At 38.1% G+C, this 18,272-nt stretch overlaps 1 protein-coding gene across 10 annotated transcripts in view; it reads left to right on the forward strand.

The window, feature by feature from the left end:
* Positions 1-18,272, forward strand: part of ENAH (ENAH actin regulator) — a 97,005-nt gene that overhangs the window by 37,264 nt on the left and 41,469 nt on the right. For all 10 annotated transcript variants that reach the window (XM_035320331.1, XM_035320334.1, XM_035320333.1 and 7 more), the window contains exons 2-3: positions 9,352-9,517; positions 10,848-11,025. In XM_035320331.1, the coding sequence (XP_035176222.1) occupies positions 9,352-9,517; positions 10,848-11,025 (344 nt within the window). The remainder of the gene's footprint in view (positions 1-9,351; positions 9,518-10,847; positions 11,026-18,272) is intronic.

Consider the following 18,272-nt stretch of genomic DNA (forward strand, 5'->3'; position numbering starts at 1 on the left):
TCTTGCTGGCTGTCCTCAGCTGCCTCCTTGCCATTCAGATGGTTGTACCAGGGCCTCTTGGAGTATTTGCCCTCTAACTTAACAAAGATTATGCTGGCTGCCTCTGTCTCCCTGCATTTTTGTGCTTGGACTTCTTTAGTATGGTCATGACTATGCCTTTTCGCAGCTGACAGGAACTTGATCACTTGTTAAAGCTGTTAGTAGTCTCAGGATGTCATACCTTGCCGCCTCCACCCTTGTTTGGGGTATGTCATTAATTTCAAGAGAATTTAATATCCTCTATGTTGAAAAGGAGCCTCTGACTTAAACTTCCTCTACCACAGGTAGTAAGTACTCAGTTCTTCCAGATGGCAACAAGGCATGTGCACCTGGGAAATCTGGGAAGAAAACATTGGTAGAGACTGAGGCAAATGCATGTAGTCTCTTCTGTGTCCTTTGCAGCTAGATACCCTGTCTTGTTTCTGTAGTGGATCCACATTTTCTTTGGTTCGTATTGATGTCAATGCAGTGTTTAACCGAGCACTTGTTTTTAACTAAGTAGGCTTCACTTTGTACTTTTTAGGTGGAAGTAAGTTTTAGAAAGGCATTTCATGCAACAATTTTCCTTGTAACGAGCTGTGAATTGCATACTTGTATATTAGTACCGGGGCTGTAATGTCTCAAAGATCAGCAGTGTTCACTTTACACAGCTCTGTACATAAGAGGCATCCATAATATTAAATAGGTTATGTAAAAATGCCATCGTGCTATTTCAAGAGAAGATGAGCATTCTTTATCTGGAAGTAAAATGAGTTACGTGATCTGCAGCAATGGGGAGGTAATGACGGATTCTATTGCGGAGTGGTCAAGGACTCGGATTGCCCTGGGAGTCTGAGCTTTGAAAGCTGTGATTTGTACCATGTGTTGAAAGCTTAAGAAATAACGTACGGTCATTTTTTTTGTTAAAACACATATAGAAGATTAAGAATTGTATGTTAAATAACAGAAATGACAAAATCATCATACAACCATCTATCTAGCTGCTAAAGATGGTGTTTTTTCATGCCCACTGAAGGCTTTACATAGTATGATTGGGCTCAGATTCATAGAATTGTAGCAAAGAAAACAACAAACCATCAAATAAATTATTTATAGGAAGGAAGTATCTGGCTAGCCTTTGGCACTGGTCTTAAGTTAAAGGATTTGAACACATAAAGCTATGATTCTTCCTTTTCAGTAAAGGTATTGGTTTTATGGCTGTTAGCTTTGTTCAATAACAGCAGCCTGGTGCTCACAAATAGGTTAATTCCCAGATTGTGCTCTGGAGCTTCTTTTCCAATTGCTTTGTCAAAAAGTATACAAACTGAGAATCTGATTCTTGAAGATGTTATGGTTTTCTTTATAAAAATTCGGTATGTGGTATATCTTCATAAAAACCTGTCTCAAGTTGGATGAAAGACTATGATAGCAATCTTGTGCTCCTGTTTCACTCTTGAGTAAAACTGCTCTCCAAGCAGTATGAGCCAGCCTGTGACAGAACCTTTGGCTTGCAATGCCACTGTATTGAAAATGCATTGAGGAAACTTAATCTATTTAAATTACTGCGTAGATTTTGCATAACCTTCTAGTGTAAGTAAAGTCATAAATGCCTTTTGGAAATATGTTTGAAGAATGAGTGGAAAAACTGATTTGAGTGCAAGATTTTCAGGAAAAATATCTGGTTAAATTAATTACCAAGAATGCCATGTCTAAGAGAGCACCCTGTGTAAGAGGATAAAAGAAAAAAATAACATGGATGAGTGCATGGAATAAGTGTAACCTGAAATATCCTCTTTCATATTTCTAAAGAGACTGAACATAAGGTTATATTTCAACAGGATAATAAGAATGTCTAGAAAGATTATTTTTCCACCCTCTCCTCACTACAAAACCATTGTAATGAAATAGCCAGACCATGTGCTCCCTATAATAGCAAAGAGCATCTCTGTAGCCCTCCCATGTCGCCTGACCTCGCTTCCAGTGTCCGTGTTTGTTCTTCTACCACCTAAACTCTAGCAGATTCCTGCTTAGTCAGGCCAGGCTTCTTCCTCATCTCCTTGACTTCCAGCGTTTTGGAATTATCCTTTTAATGTGCTTCCTTTCTGCAAGCCTTTGCTTCAAAGATGATGGTATTTCTTTTAGTAAAACTTAGCTTCCTGATGCTATTCTCCCTCTGCTCCTGTGCTTTGGATCTGAAACTTTAAACTTTGCTTAATCTGTATTAGATATGATAATTAATTTTAGTGATGTGTATTTGCTAGATGTCTTAATGTCATCTTCAGCTTGAGATGAAAATTGGAATGTTGACTCCACAGATGGTTTATGTAGTTAAGCTTGGGATGGAGATTGCAACTTTAATTAGTTATATATGTTTATGTTCATTAATATTATATACCATTAATAATGGTGAATCATATATAGCTAATTTCATGCTATCCAAAATCCATGGTTGTGAGGCTGCTATTATTAGTTCCTGTCAATGCTTTGCTTTTATTAAGGTTAATCTTTGTAGCATGGCTGTTTCTTGCTTTGACTGTCATTGTATTTTCTGTTAAATATCCCTTATTCCCTTTGAGTTTGAATAGGTTAAGAATTAGCACATACATTTTTTTTTTTTTTTTTTCTGGAATTCACCTATTGCTTTAAGATAGACCACATATAAAACCCTAGTTAATACATAAATCAAAACTTTACTGTATTCTTCCTATTGAAACTCTTTCATGTCATTTCAGTGGCTTTTTTCCACTTCTTGCACTGCTTGTGTCCAAAACACATACTTTATTCCAATTAAAAAATAATAATTTGTATAGACACTTTCTGAAGATTCATATTTCTAATATTACGAATTTTGAGCACCTGACTCAGGCATATGTTTTCAAACTTAAACAACAGTTCTTAATGAAAAGAATTGCTGAATTTTATGTGAACTAGCATGAGAAACCTACAGGTAGGACTGAATTGTCAATTCAAATGACTGCATGTCCCCCGCATAGAATACTTTTGTGTTAAATATGGTAGCGTGTAACAATATTTTTAAAAATAAAAGAAAATACATGGGCTATAAATTGGTAATTCCATGTGGAAAAATACTGACTTTCATTTGAGATTAAGCTTTTAAAAATAATATTTTTTTCTACCTGAGAGTCCTAGCATGATTTCCTTAGTATTTTTGATGGTCACCTGCTGCCAGGGAATGGTTTGCTGCTAAAACTGTGAAACTGAAAGAACAGATTTTTTGGAAGAGAAATTTATTCGTAAATTACTTACTGTAAGACCAGACTGCTCTTAAATTAATGTTAAGTGATTTTTTTTACGCGTGAGTTGAAAAGCAGTTTTCTTTGTGGAAGGTGTTTATTGAGCAAAGGATGTTCAGTTTCAATAAGCTGTATACCAACGGAAATTCTGGAATGTAATGTTGCAGAATGCTGTGCCAAAAGCAAAGCTTCACTCCTTTGCAGGCTTTGAATCCCAATAGTTAGATTCAGCTTCCCTTGCTCCTCAGCAGTAGTGTTTTTTAATTCTAGCTGGGACTTTCCCGTGCGGATTTCCCTGTAGTTTCTCGTGTTGCAGCTAATTTGTGTTCTGAGTAATTCATGAGAAGAAAAAGTGGGAGAGACGAATGCTTATCCCTATCAGAGAATAAAAAATGGGAGAGAGGAATGCATCTGTTATCAGTCAAAAGTTTTTCTAATCAAAGGCAAGCACTGAATCACGAGAGCTGTTAATGAAGTGATGTGGAGCTACTCCCTCTGTTTTGAGCTCCCAGTTGAATGGTAACATGTAGGAGTTTGACGTGCTATAAGAAATGAACAGCCACTCTGGTTCTCAGGGATTTGTAGTGTCAGAAGAAGAATCTGCATGAAAATTGGTCATTAGGTACATAAGCTGGTCTCAGATTGCTCTTGCTCTAAAGCCTTGAATAGCAAGTTAAATGTTGTACTGTCTGAGGTCCAGGAGTGGACAAGCCACATCATTTGAAGCTGGACACAAGCAACAATACGACTTGGTTCCTTTTGCTGTGCCAAGCACACAGTGCTTCATGCAGCAATGTATTCAGCTAGGTTTTTGCAGTGCCCTGCAAAAAAAAAAAAAAAAAAAAAAAGAGGGGTTCTTACTTCTCCATTCTAACTTACCAGTTGAAAGGTATCTTATTTGAGGGCATTGGAAACTTTTTAAAAACTTTTAAGGTGCTAGCAAATAACTATTGAGTTAAGCCAACTGAGCTGTTTAGAACACATGCCAATTTTGTAGAGTATGTGTCGTTGATAGAAAGTAGGGGTGCAGTGCCAAGTACATATTACTTTTAATAATGAAGTGGAGAACATACATTTTCATTGTATTATGCCAGTAGGGGTTCAGGAACAAGCAGGGAAAATTATCTTACAAAACACCACCAAGACATAAAACTTGATAGTTGGACCAGTATTCTGTTGCTTTATAAAAACATGTATTTTAAGATAGTGTTTGGAGTTTTTGGAGTGTTTGAAGTGTTTGGAGTTTTTCTAGCTTTATGCCACACAGTTTGAAAATCCTAAGTAGGCACTTGATGAATCAGCATCTTTCCATTCCCTTCTGCCCTACGAAGACTGCACATTTTATGAAGGTTATGTTTCTATGAATTGAGAGCATACTAGCCAAAAAAAAAAACCACCACTGAATCACCAGAAGTAGTAAGTAGTGCAATATGATTTTCAAAAAATAAACAAAAATCCTACCCAAGTTGTTACATCACTAAGACACTAAAGACTGAAAACCCAAGCAATCTCAGCTTCTCCTTGCTTTGGTTCTTATATTTATTTGAATCATCTTTTCATCATGTGGCTGCAATTCTGCAGTTTTCCATATGCGTTTGAGCATTTACATGACTTTGTCATTTTCTCTACCTCAGTGGGGGGGTGGGGAACAAGCGTTCCCTTTGGGGCAGGTGGGGGAGGCTTAGGTCAGCAGACTTTATTGGTGTCGTTGTGCACTGAGCTTAAGAATTTGGGATGTGAAAGAAGGACTGCGTTCCATCTGGGCAAAAGAATCATGTCAGGGTTCAGTTTGCTGTGTTTTTTGAGCTTTCCATATGATCTCATCACTGGAGGAGGAAAGTATATTCTCCCATAAGAATAATCTTATACTTACGATTCCTTACTACTATGTTTTTTTTCTGTGAGCCTTTTGAGTGCCAGACCTCCCCTTACTTCCCCCCACACCCTGTCTTTAGCTTTATATAGTATTGCTGTAGGTGGACTTAGCCAGAATAATGGTTGGGTTTAACAATCAGTCTTAGATTTTTGTCTATAGAAGAACTGTTCCTAACATATATTTATCTTGCTATTTGTCAAGCTTTAGATTTTGGGAAGAGAGCTTGTATGCTTCTCCTTCCTGAGGTTTGGTAAGCACTGTTTTGCGTGAATCCTCCCTTGTCTAGATATAATTTCATATGCTTAGTTTAGTAAATTTACTTGGGAATGGATAATCGTTTAATCTTACTTAGTTAAGATTTCGATTGTCACTTTAGTTCCCCAGCCCACTTCCCCAGTAAGTTGGCAGTCAGCTCTTGAACAGCTGTGTGTCTTGGCAGCAGCATGTAAAGCTGGAGAGAGTTGCCTTCCCTTATTCTCCTGCGTACCCCAGTGAATGTTTTTGTTGGGGACGTACAGGCTAAGCCAAATATAGCTGTTACACCAGTACAACACATGAGAAAAAGAAAAAATTGCAGAGGCAAGTAAACAAAGGATGCCTTTGAAGGCTTAATGACATGGCAAAGAGATGAAGACCTTTTTCCTTTTGCTCTGGAACGTGACCATAGAGCATTTGTTCATTTCCCCACTCCGTCCATGAAAATAAGTCTTGTAATCACACAGAATGGTTTTGACACAGTGAAGGAACATGGGCATTAAAAAAAAAAAAGTATTATAGAGTTCATGTATAAATACTGAGGTGAGTGAAGACCTGTCAGGTGTTGGAAATACAACAGAGAAGTATAATAAGCTCGGTGAGCAAGAAATATAACAAGCAGTCTTGTGATACGTTTGGCTCCTGCCAAAACGTATGGTGTTGGGTCAAGTTCTAGTAACAGCCTTTGTTAAATTTGGCATTTTCCCAGGAGAGGGTGGATCAAGGAAAGCAAACTAAACCTTGTTTTTTTATTAGATTTGTCAAGGATGTAGTAATGAGCTACTTGTGTAGGTACTGATTTGGTGTAGTCCCTTCAGGTTAGTGGAGGATCTTATTTCTAAAATGTGAATTATTTGGGGGGACTTAAATACTTAGTTTATGATGTCCAGTTGCTGCAATGTAATGTGCTATGCTCAAATGCTGAACTATCACAGAAGCACTGAAGAGAAGGTCTAAGGATTCTTATTTGCTAAAGCTCATGTATTCATGCTCTACTTTAAAAATAAGAAGTAATCATTTTAGAATGTGGAACTTGGCGAAAGAAGGGAAAGAAATTGAGATAATCTCCCCTATATCTAGTAATGTACAGTTATCGAACCTTGGAAAGAAAGCTAGCACACTGTGGTGGCTTAATTTTTTTCTGGTGGTAGTTTCATTTTTCTGACTTAACTACTGCAGGCTGGTAAACAGAATGGTGGGTGGGGAGAACTGCTAGCAGGAGGGGAGTTCCTTATCTTCAGTTTGATACCTGGATATGAAAATTACAGATCAGGAACATTAAAGGTTTAGCTTTAGGATTTGTGTGAAATGACAGCAGAGTGCTTATTTTGTAATAATAGAATAGGTCAACTGGAAATCGTTCAGATTTGCCATTTTTTAAAGGATGTGAATCATCTCATATCTTTATATGGGTAAGAATAACCCACTACTATTAACAAAATTCTTTCAAATGGAGCATGAAATATTTGTGATGGAGACTTTTGTGTAATATTTCCAGTTATAAGGCATAGCTGGGGAAGTAGAACTAAGAATAGTTTGAACAGTTCTTAAAGAAAAGATAGAAATGGTACTCAAGGTCATCTTATTTGTGCTCATGGATTGTGCTACTTGAATACCAAATAGCTGTAGGACAAGTAGTATTTTTTCTTATGTTAAATAAAATAAGAGCTTTTGTAAAAATAGAGCTTTTGTGAGAACTTGGAGTTGTAGAAGGACTGTGACAGAGCAGAGAATAAGAAGGCTAAATTTGATGGTCAGTGCTACTAATTAAGTCTGCTCATTTACCGTTACTTCATCGTTCTTTGGTTCTACCTTTATTATTATTGAAACATATTAGCTTATGCTCAGTGTCTCCATTTTTTAATAGAATCTAAATGAAGTTTTGTCTGCCACGATTGTGAATCTGTTTTTTTTTTTTTTTTTTTTTTTGACAAACGCTCTGTAGGCCTAATGGCTCTGCTTACAAATCAGTATCTAGGTACTCTCATGTCACCTGAGGTTTATCATACCTCTGAATCCAGATTCAAATGTAGCAAAACTGTGCTTTGGGGTTCAGAAATTGTCCTTAAGTTTTCTGTAATACTGCTGCTACGTGATTTAGAAAACCATTGTTATTTGTTTTGCACTTTGTCAACAATGTGGAGTCTTCCTGGGTTTGAACATTGGTAAGATAGTTATGTGCCAGAATCCTCTAAATAGAGAAAAACAGTATGTTTGTGAATTGTCCTCCCCTCAGATGAGGGAATGTTCTTATATACCCGTGGCATGCTTTTTAAGGGGACTGTGAAGCACTTGAAACTTGCAGCTAAGTTTATTTTAAGAAGAACTGGAGTCTTAGATGCAAAGCTTTCTTTGTGGATCAGATGTGATCCTTTCAATCTAAGTGGCAGATGTAAAGATGCTACACTTCTTTTCTCAGTATAGTTCATATATTATAATTTTGCTATACCTATATTGAACTAATTTCTGGCTAGAAAAAGGATGGCCTCATGGTATGTTGTTATCCTATTACAATTTTAGACGATGAGGCTAGAATATATGTGCAATTTTAGAACTGCAAGCATATCTCCTCCTCTCATCTTGAGTCTTTTGCTACCAAGCACAATCTCTCTTCTCCCCTAAACCTGAAAACCACTCTGGTGTTAAGCATTTTTCTAGTTGTCGTTGTTGAATGCCATGGCAAATGTGATAGAAACTGATGCTATGTCAGTGTTATGTTTGACTGGTGGTTTGTCAAAAACATCATTATTGAAAGCTTACAAAACAGCTGGATGCACTGCAGTATTTTCTTGTGCCAGGAAAGGGAAAATGAGATATTGGGAAATGCAGCATTTTTTCCTTTAAAGGATAGGTGAGGGGAATTTGTATTTTCCCACCTTCATATTTTATGAACAAGTATTTCATTGCTGTCCCTCTGTAACTTAGGAAAAATGCATGTCTCTTCAGCCATTTCCATTCTCCAAATGGCAGGCCACATTCCTTGCAAGCCAGACAGCTCATGTGTTTTGGGTCTGCAGGAGTGCAATGTTCAGATAACTTTACTTACTGATAAGAAACCATTCTCTTCTATTTTTATTTCTTCTCTGCACTGGACATTGTCTATAAAGACAATATGTGTAGTTCCACCCTCACCCCTCCTAATGGTGTGCTTATGGTATGTTCAGGTCTCTTGCGTTTCTGTTAGGATGATGTTCATGATATGCTGCCTTCTAACTTTAGACTGTACCTTAGCTTCCAGATGACTGTCCACAGCTAATCCACTTAATGGCAGCAGGAAACTCTCCTGATGATTAAAACTGTAGCTTTGAGTCATTAACAGAACTGTTCCTTAGGGAGGAAATAAAACGTCTAGGTGTTGACTGCTGTAAAATGTCAAAACCAAAAAGCTTTTCATTTGTTAGCAGGTGAACTTTTGTGTGCTGAACTTCATCCTGGTGTGTGTGTGTATATGTATATTTTTAAAATCTGCACATACATTTTTATGTGTCCTTATGTGTTAACAGGAGCTAGGGCCTTCCAAGCCTCCTCTTGTAGAAGTAATTTCCCCTGGAAAACATAAATTGTACGGAGCTAGTACAACTACAGTGTTGTTCTTCAGTCTTTGTGGAAAACTTTGTATATGGTTTTAGCACTTATTTAAAATTCATGGCTGGTGTTGAGGAGAAAGGAAAACATGCAGGGAGAAAACTGCTAAAAAAAAAAAAAAAAGGTGCAAAAAATCGCTTCTTGATCTTTCACTAGTTGTTATGCCTTCTTTGTCTTGGCCACAGATTTTCAGAATGGATGCCTGTAAGCAGAATGTCAAAGTGCTAGCAGTTTTGAATTTGTGAAAGAGGACTGTGCAAGGAGCGTTACTTTTAACTTTTCAAGTAGAAAGGATTTAACAAAAAAGATAGTTTGTCTTAAGTAACTTTTATGTTCTAATCTAAATTACTTGTATTTTAACAGTGAACAGAGTATCTGCCAAGCACGAGCTGCTGTAATGGTCTATGATGATGCCAATAAGAAATGGGTACCAGCTGGTGGATCAACTGGATTCAGCAGAGTTCATATATATCATCACACAGGCAACAACACATTCAGAGTAGTGGGCAGGAAGATTCAGGATCATCAGGTAAGTGAATCTCTGAAAACTTTGAATAGAAATCGTAAGCTATTTTTGTGATTTTTTTTGACACTGAGAAATAGGTCTTCAGTAATGGGAACTGTAAATAGTAAACTTTTATTTTTATCTCAAGTAATGAAAATTGTATTACAGCTTTTCCCCCCATCAGCTAAGTGCTTCATATACCTTCAAGGCAACATTCCGTGTACGTTCTTTGCCATTCCTTACTACATGCAGGTACAAAGGGTAGGGAGGAAGACTAGTGCACACATCATCTGGTTCTCCTTTAGCCAAAACGTTAGTCTAAGAACTAATGTTCTTCCCTATTTTATGCAGTTAGCTGCAGTCTACTTTGGTACCAACAATTCTTCTTTTCTAGTTGTTTCTGTATTACAGAAAGTTGGATACCTGGTTTCTCATTTCCCCTGATCAGTTAATTAAAAAAAAAATCAGGTATTTGGTAATGCTGATCAACTACTACTTTGAGAACTAGAGAAGAGAATAGTAATGATTACTTCTTAATTTCCTTGATGAAGAATTTAATAGATCTAGATTAAAAGGCAGACTAGCACTGCCATTGTGAGATATGATCTGCCTTGTGATAGTTGGGGTGGAGTTATATCTATTATCTTTCTGTTTGAGGAAAATTTCTCACCTTCTTTTTTTGATCTTTTATCAAGAAAACCTGAGACATAGAATGATAATCTCACATGTGATTTGTCACTAAACACGTATTTCAAATAATAAATAGTATCTGTTCATTTACCTGAGGACAAGTATATATATTTTTTGCCATTAGTCAGTAGATAAAGCTGAGAGGATACAGTTATCCAAGTGCAATGGGATGTTCTTAGAGGTTGGCTTGTAGCAAGTGGTTGTACTGCTGGCTAGAATTTACCACCTTTTGTGTGAGCCATAACAATCTTGCAAGATGATACCTTATGATGCATAGAAGAAATCCGTGTAAACTGTTACTGAAAGCGCTGCAAGTTAAGGGGTTTAGCAGCCACAGTAGAATGGTGATAACTTGGTTAGAAAAATTCTCAGAAGTACTCTGAAGTTGATGGAAAACCAAGGTGGTTTCTAAAATCCAAATGCATGTTCATATGCTGGTAAAGAAACTGTTGATGTTACTACATTGCTGTTAGGAAATACTGCATCATTTGAAATGCGAATTATCAACTTTGGTAGCATAAGCAGAAATACCTTACTCAATGTTGTCAATCTTGTAGATTACAGGACTAAAATTAACCCACACGGTTAAGGAATAAAAACTAAATGAAGCTGAAACTTGTGATGAAACAGCACTTTAAACTGCTTTAATTTTTCATTATTATAGGTGGTAATAAATTGTGCCATTCCGAAAGGACTGAAGTACAATCAGGCTACACAGACCTTTCACCAATGGCGTGATGCAAGGCAAGTCTACGGTCTGAATTTTGGCAGCAAAGAAGATGCCAATGTCTTTGCAAGTGCCATGATGCATGCCTTAGAAGTATTGAATTCACAGGAAGCTGGTAAGTCTCTTAACTTACTTTTGGAAGATTGATCAAATAGAGATGAAAAAATGAAATGTTCATGCATAAAAGGCAATAAGTCTTGTTTCTAATCATGATTCAGCCTCCAGCCATTTTAATCATTTGGGTGTTTTGTCTGCATAATTGTTGCTGCTTAACAGTGATTCTCAACCTGATTGCCATCCACGTAAATGGAATTCCTAAAAACTAAATGGATGGTCGTGGTATTTATTACATGAAGAAACTGGCTGACTGCCTTAGGCAAATAAGCACCTGACCAATATATTTATACCTCTTAATCGCAGTATTTTTCAGTCTTCAGGTGGTATCTATAATCCACTTAGACATCACAGCAGATGGATCAGTATAGCACTGGGACACACAGAGGGAGTTCTCATTTTATGAGACTTCAAGACTTTTGTGTTCATGTAACCAAAGAGTTCTTTTGTCCTCATTAATCTTTAAAGGTTGTCCGTGTAACAAGATATAGTATTTCTGTGCCAGGTTTCTTTCTCTTGTGTAGAAGAGAAGCTGTGGATAACCTTAGTAGGGCTGTCTCAACTACAGAAAAAAAGGGTGACTTGATAAAGTTCCTTTCCATTCTTCACAGTTTTTTCAACACTGCCTTTAGAAACAGAAACTAAGCTAGCTAGACCAAGCAGTGCTGTTATGCAGTATATGAGGCCAGAAAATAAAGGATACCTAGAAGTGTAAGGTGTCTTTTGCCAGCTAAAATAATGCAGTTGTCTACCACATTCTCCTTCCTACTAGTTGGATGTTTTCTCCTCTAAATCCTGCAGTTCTCCTTTCCCTAAGGGCTATTTGATTGTAAATATTTAATGCACTCCAACTGTTTATTATCTCACAAACCAACATGAGTGGTTGTAACTTTTAAGTTGTCTGAATTGTACAGAGAATCTTTGTTTCTCCTTCCTGTGATTTTTGACTTGGTAGTAGTAGGTATAGGTGGAGATGTGTTAACTGCATCAGAAACTAGTGGTTGATGATGTCAGCATTGGAGGAAATAAATGTTCTTATATAACTTCTGTGAGCCAAGAAAGAATGTAATTCATATCGTCTATTAACTGACCTGTTTCACAGGCGTATCGGTGCTCTAGCTTCCATCAAGATGAAATAAAAAGCAAAGCTTAATGTAATATGTCCTGAAAACACTTCAGCAGATGTCTGAAGATGATTAGCTATGCACTGCTGCTTGTAAAAACATTCACAAGCACACACATATAAGCTTTTTGTAAGTCCATTATCATTTCCTAACAATGTTGAAAGATAAGTCTTCATAATGTATCTGTGTTAGAATACTATTCCGAATTTTCATCAGTTGAGGGGTTTATTAGTTTACGGTCTGCATACTAAATATTTTGACTTTCTTCAATGTAAGAAGTAAAAAGATGATTGAGCAACCTGGTCTAGTGGAAGGTGTTCATGCCCATGGCAGGGGGTTGGAATTAGGGGATCTTTAAGGTCCCTACCAATCCAAACAAGTCTATGATCCTATCTGTCTGAACATGACCAATTATATATGGAAAATACGGTACTGAATGGCTTGCAGTTCAGAAACAAACTAATTGGACTCCTTGCTCTAAGTTAATGCATTTCTTATATTTGTAGTTGGATGTTACCGCACTCTCTCTTTTAAAGTTATATAGTCTTCCTCTCCTGCATATATCTGAAAAATGTCAATGGTCTGTACTGGCATTATTTGAGATTTTATTGAGGATCTCTCTCCCTCTAGTGGATCTGCAAAAGCAAAGAAGTGGTGCATGTAGCACAGAGTGCAGTGACAGCCTTTTTGTCATTCTAATGAGTTTGGAATGCAGAGCGAAAGTGTTTGAAGTTATAGTGAAATAAAGCCATAACTGCAACTGGCAATTTTCTTATTAAAAAAACAACGCGGTACATATTTCTCAAAGGACTCTGAAGTGTTGGCTGCCTTGTCAGTGGAATTGTTTGAAACATGCTACATGTCTAGTCTATTCTCTCCTTGTTCTACAGTACTGAACATGTGATACTTGTATTTACTGTTAAGCTTGAACTCTGGTTATTTAAATAAACACAAAAGTCAGTGGGTTTTCACTCAGTTCGGCTTTGAATGGTTGTATTAACTAGCAGGTATGCAACCAGACCCTATTCTTCTGGTTAGTTGAGCAGACCATAGGCTACCTGCACACCAGAAAAGAAAGACAATATGCAGGAGTGTACGTTAGCCTGGAATTTTAAGGTAGGCTACTAAAGCTACAAACGCATGCCACATACCTTTTAGGAAATGTTCTCAAAATCACAGAATCATCTAGGTTGGAAGAGACCTCAAAGGTCACCCAATCCAACCTCTGACCTAACACATGTCCTCCACCAAACCATGTCACTCAGCTCTACATCTAAATGTCTTTTAAAGACCTCCAGGGGTGGTGACTTGACCACTTCCCTGGGCAGCCCATTCCAATGCCTAACACCCCTTTTGGTAAAGAAGTTCTTCCTCATATCCAACCTAAACCTCCCTTGGTGCAACTTTAGCCTACTCCCCCTTGTCCTGTCACTGGGCACGTGGGAGAATAGACCAACCCCACCTCGCTACAGCCTCCTTTAAGGTACCTGTAGAGTGTGATAGGGTCATCCCTGAGCCTCCTCTTCTCCAGGCTGAACAACCCCAGTTCCCTCAGCTGCTCCTTGTAAGATTTGTTCTCCAGACCCCTCACCAGCTTTGTTGCCCTTCTCTGGACTTGCTTGAGCACCTCCATGCCTTTCTTGTAGCGAGGGGCCCAAAACTGAACGCAGTACTCGAGGTGTGGCCTCACCAGAGCCGAGTGCAGGGGGACAATCACTTCCCTAGCCCTGCTGGCCCCACTGTTTCTTATACAAGTCAGGATGCTGTTGGCCTCCTTGGCCACCTGAGCACACTGCTGGCTCATATTCAGCTGACTGTCAACCAATACTCCGAGGTCCTTCTCTGCCAGGCAGCTTTCTAACCACACATCTCCCAGCCTGTAGCGCTGTTTGGGGTTGTTGTGCCCCAGGTGCAGGACCCAGCACTTGGCCTTGTTGAACTTCATACAGTTGCCCTCAGCCCATCGGTCCAGCCTCTCCAGATCCTCTTGCAGAGCCTTCCTACCCTCGAGCAGATTGACACACGCACCTAACTTGGTGTCATCTGCAAACTTGCTGAGGGTGCACTCGATCCCCTCATCCAGATCACTGACAAAGATACTAAAGAGAACTGGCCCCAGTACTGAGCCCTAGGGGACTCCACTAGTGACCAGCGTCCAACTGGATTTAACTCCATTCACCACAACTCTTTGGGCCTGGTAATCCAGCCAGTTTTTAACCCAGTGAAGCATACACCAGTCTAAGCCATGAGCAGCTGGTTTCTTCAAGAGAATGCTGTGGGAAACAAAAAATGAAACAGCCTTTCTTTGGCTGATACCCGGGAGAATTTTGAAAGACTTCATTTCATTAAATAATTGTCTGAGGCAGTTACTGCAAAATTACTCTATCTTAATCAAATGCCTAATATGTGTCAGCAGTTCAAGAGATCATTTGAAGAGGATTTCTGGCTTTTACAATTCTTCGCATTACAAAAATTTTCATATCTGAATTAAATAGAGCTCAGTGTTGCAACCAAAGTGGCTCTGGAATGAGAAAAAAGCCACAATGAAAGGAAAGGAGATGAGTGAGAAAATTCTCCGATGTCTGAGAAAATTCATTAGTCTTTTGAAGGAATAAGGGTGAATAAGGAAATCATGCTTTGGGAGATGGGAAGAAGGAAGATGTATCACAGAATCATAGAGCAGCTTTCATTGGAAGGGACCTTAAAGATTACCTAGTTCCAACCCCCTTGCTAGGGGCAGGGATGCCACCCACTAGATCAGGTTGCTTGGGTCCCTATCCAACCTGGCCTTGAACATCTTCAGGGATGGAGTATCCACAGCTTCTCTGAGCAACCTGTTCCAGTGCCTCACCACCCTCTGAGTGAAGAATTTCCTCTTAATATCTAACCTACATCTCTCCTCTCTTAGTTTAAAACCATTTCCCTAGTTTAAAACCATTTCCCTATATCCTATCACTATCTGCCAGTGGAAGAAGTTGTTCTCTGTCTTTTCTGTAAACGCCCTTTAAGTATTGAAAGGCTGCAGTCAGGAGCCTTCTCTTCTTCAGGTTGAACACCCCTAGCTCTCAGCCTTTCTTCATAGGAGAGGTGCTCCAGCCCTCTGATCATCTTTGTGGCCTTCCTCTGCACCTGCTCTAACAGCTCCACATCCTTCTTGTGCTGGGGGTCCTAGACCTGGATGCAGTTCTCCAAGTGGAGCCTCAGAAGGGTGGAGTAGAGAGGGACAGTCGTATCCCTTGACCTCTGCCCACTCCTCTGTTGATGCAGCCCAGTATACAGTTGGCCTTCTGGGTTGCAAGCACTCACAGCTGGCTCATGTTGAGCTTTTTGTCCACCAGAACCTCCAAGTCCTTCTGCTGGGCCCCTCTCAATTTCTTCTCCCAGTCTGTACTCATCTCCGGAATTGGCCCGAGCCAGATGAAGCATCTTGCACTTGGACTTGTTGAACCTTATTAGGTTCACATGGGCCTAATTCTCAAGTTTGTCCAGGTCCCTTTGAATGGCATCCCTTCCTTCTGTTGTATCAGCTGCACCACACAGGTTGGTGTCATCTTGCTGTTGGTGTAAACTTGCTGAGGGTTTACTCAATCCTATTGTCTATGTTATTGCTAAAGATATTAAAGAGCACTGGTGCCAAGATGGAACCCCTGAGGGATACCACTTGTCACTTTCCTCTACCTGGACATAGAGCCAATGACCTCAACTCTCTGAGTATGGCTGTCCAGCCAATTTTTTTATCCACCCTTCAAACTTGTAACTCTACAACTTTAGAGATAAGGATGTCATGTGGGACTGTGTCAAAGGCGTTATAGAAGTCAGTCAGTCTTCCCTTGTTGACTGATGCAGTCACACCATCACAGAAGGCCATCAGATTGGTCAGGCACAATTTGACCTTGGTGAAGCCATGCTGGCTGTCCTAAATGACCTCCTCATCCTGCATGTGCCTTGACATTGCTTCCAGGAGGATCTGTTTGGTGATCTTGCCAGGCACAGAGGTGAGACTCACCAGTCTGTAGTTTCCTGGGTCCTCCTTTTTACTTCCTTTAAAAAAAAAAAAATGTGAGTGATATTTCCCTTTTTCCAGTTGCTGAGGGAGTGTGATGAATGACTTTTCCAGTTACTTATCATAGTGAGATTTGATGCAAAAAGTACCTTCCAGTTCACTGGGAAGTGGTATGATTTTGTGGGGCATCGGTCTTCAGTCCAAAAAAGGCCTTGCTAAGAGAAAAAGAAAACAAGTACAAGACTGATGTGTGTAATTTACATTTGAGGTGGTACTTTGGGTTGTTTGTTTGCAGAAGATGAAAGGATGTTTGAAAGATGTAACTGTAAATAATCCTATTTTGATTCTTTCTTATACAACTCAATGCATCTTACATTCATTATGTTTTTTTTTTTTTTTTTTTTTTGTATGAATATTTAACAGTTAATTTGTTCTTTGTTACGATTTTAAATGATTTGGGGACGTTCTGATACAAAGACCGGGATAGGAATGGCTTCAATGAAACTGTTCTTATATTGCTTTAGGAGATGCTTTAATTCATAGGAAAATCAGGAGGAAGAAAAAGAAATATAGTTCCACCCTCAGTCTTTGTATTTTGCTGGTCTAACATTTAAAACAAAATTGAGGTTACATTTCTTTAAAATCATTGCTAACCCTAGAAGTTAAGTTATTCAATTATTAAATAACCAAACCTTTATGGAGAAAAGATGCATGCTTTATCCATAGCTTTGGAAATACACTGATCTGTGATCCTTTCTCTTACAGTGAAGATAATTCATTAAATCCCCCCTTATAAGGGAATGTACCTACTTATAGGCTGAATAATTTAGTATCTTTGGAAAATGCAAACTGGAATGAAAACTGCAGTTGCCTAATTGGAATATGCACAGAGACTATAGAAGGCTGATATGAGAAATTCATGGGGAGGAGTAAGGAAGAGGGGGGAAAAGAGCTCAGAATGTTTCTCACACTGTTGTTTCACATCATGCTAAAACTTGTTTCAAGAGAAAAATGATTTTGCTGCAGTGAAGTAATTATGCTGTACCTGTACTCTGGCAGCCTTCTGGAACAGGCTGTCAGCACTGCTTGTCAGAATGGTAGTAATGTGATGTGTTGTTATTACCTGGGTTGTCAGAAGTAGAAGAATATATCTAGTAGTAAATTTTATAAAATAAAAAAAATAATATAAAATAGTAAATTAATAATAGTAAATAAAAAAATAGTAAATAAAAATAAAAATAAAAAATAAAAAAATAGTAAATAAATAGTAAATAAAATAATATAAAATAGTAATTTTTTCTTTTTGCTTTCAGCGTGGGATTGATTAAATATTTTTTTGTAGTTACTAGTTTCTATAATAGCTAATTTTGATTTATTGGCCAAAATACTGATCTAAAAGAAGTTTGAACTGTTTATTGGAGAAAACACTTCCATTTCAATTGCATGTAAGATCATCTAGAGCATCATTAATTTCAGCTGGGGTATTGAGAAGTGGAGGAGAAATTGCTAAGTTTTCAGGGTTATGCTCACCTTTAAGTATTGCCTTTGTGGTATTTTTGATGATTTTTGTGATTCTTGAGGATTAGTGTTATATCAAATGAAAGTATTAAAGTTTGGGTGGGCAACCAAAAAGAATGTCATTAAAATTTGATAGTTGGTCTTAACTGCAGGGCAGCAGCCATAGATAGAACTATATTAGTTTTGTGAATAAAGTTTTTTTTTTTTAAAAAAAAATAAACATCAGGGAGTGTCAAGAAGGGAGTGTTCACATTGTTGTCTTAAATATTACATGTAGAAGTTGTAGCTATGTTATATTTGACGTCTTTTGTAATCTGGGTGTTGTCATACATTCATGAACATAATTGTGGGAATTTAACTTTGTTATAAAGGATCAATTTTTTGATATTTATCAAAAATTGACAGTTACCACCTATAACATTGCTACTTAAAGAAACTTTTACAGAACTGGGGAAACAATTAATCAATACCTTACTGATGGTGCTGATATATTTAACCTTTGATACTTTAAGATCACTTTTTTAAAAAAAGAAGTTTGTTGGAGTGACCTTAGTACTCTATTCTAGAAGCTTTGTCTCCGTCTCCCCAAACATAAAAGAGGGA

This window comes from Oxyura jamaicensis, chromosome 3, assembly GCF_011077185.1.
Source record: "Oxyura jamaicensis isolate SHBP4307 breed ruddy duck chromosome 3, BPBGC_Ojam_1.0, whole genome shotgun sequence".
Classification (NCBI taxonomy): domain Eukaryota; kingdom Metazoa; phylum Chordata; class Aves; order Anseriformes; family Anatidae; genus Oxyura; species Oxyura jamaicensis.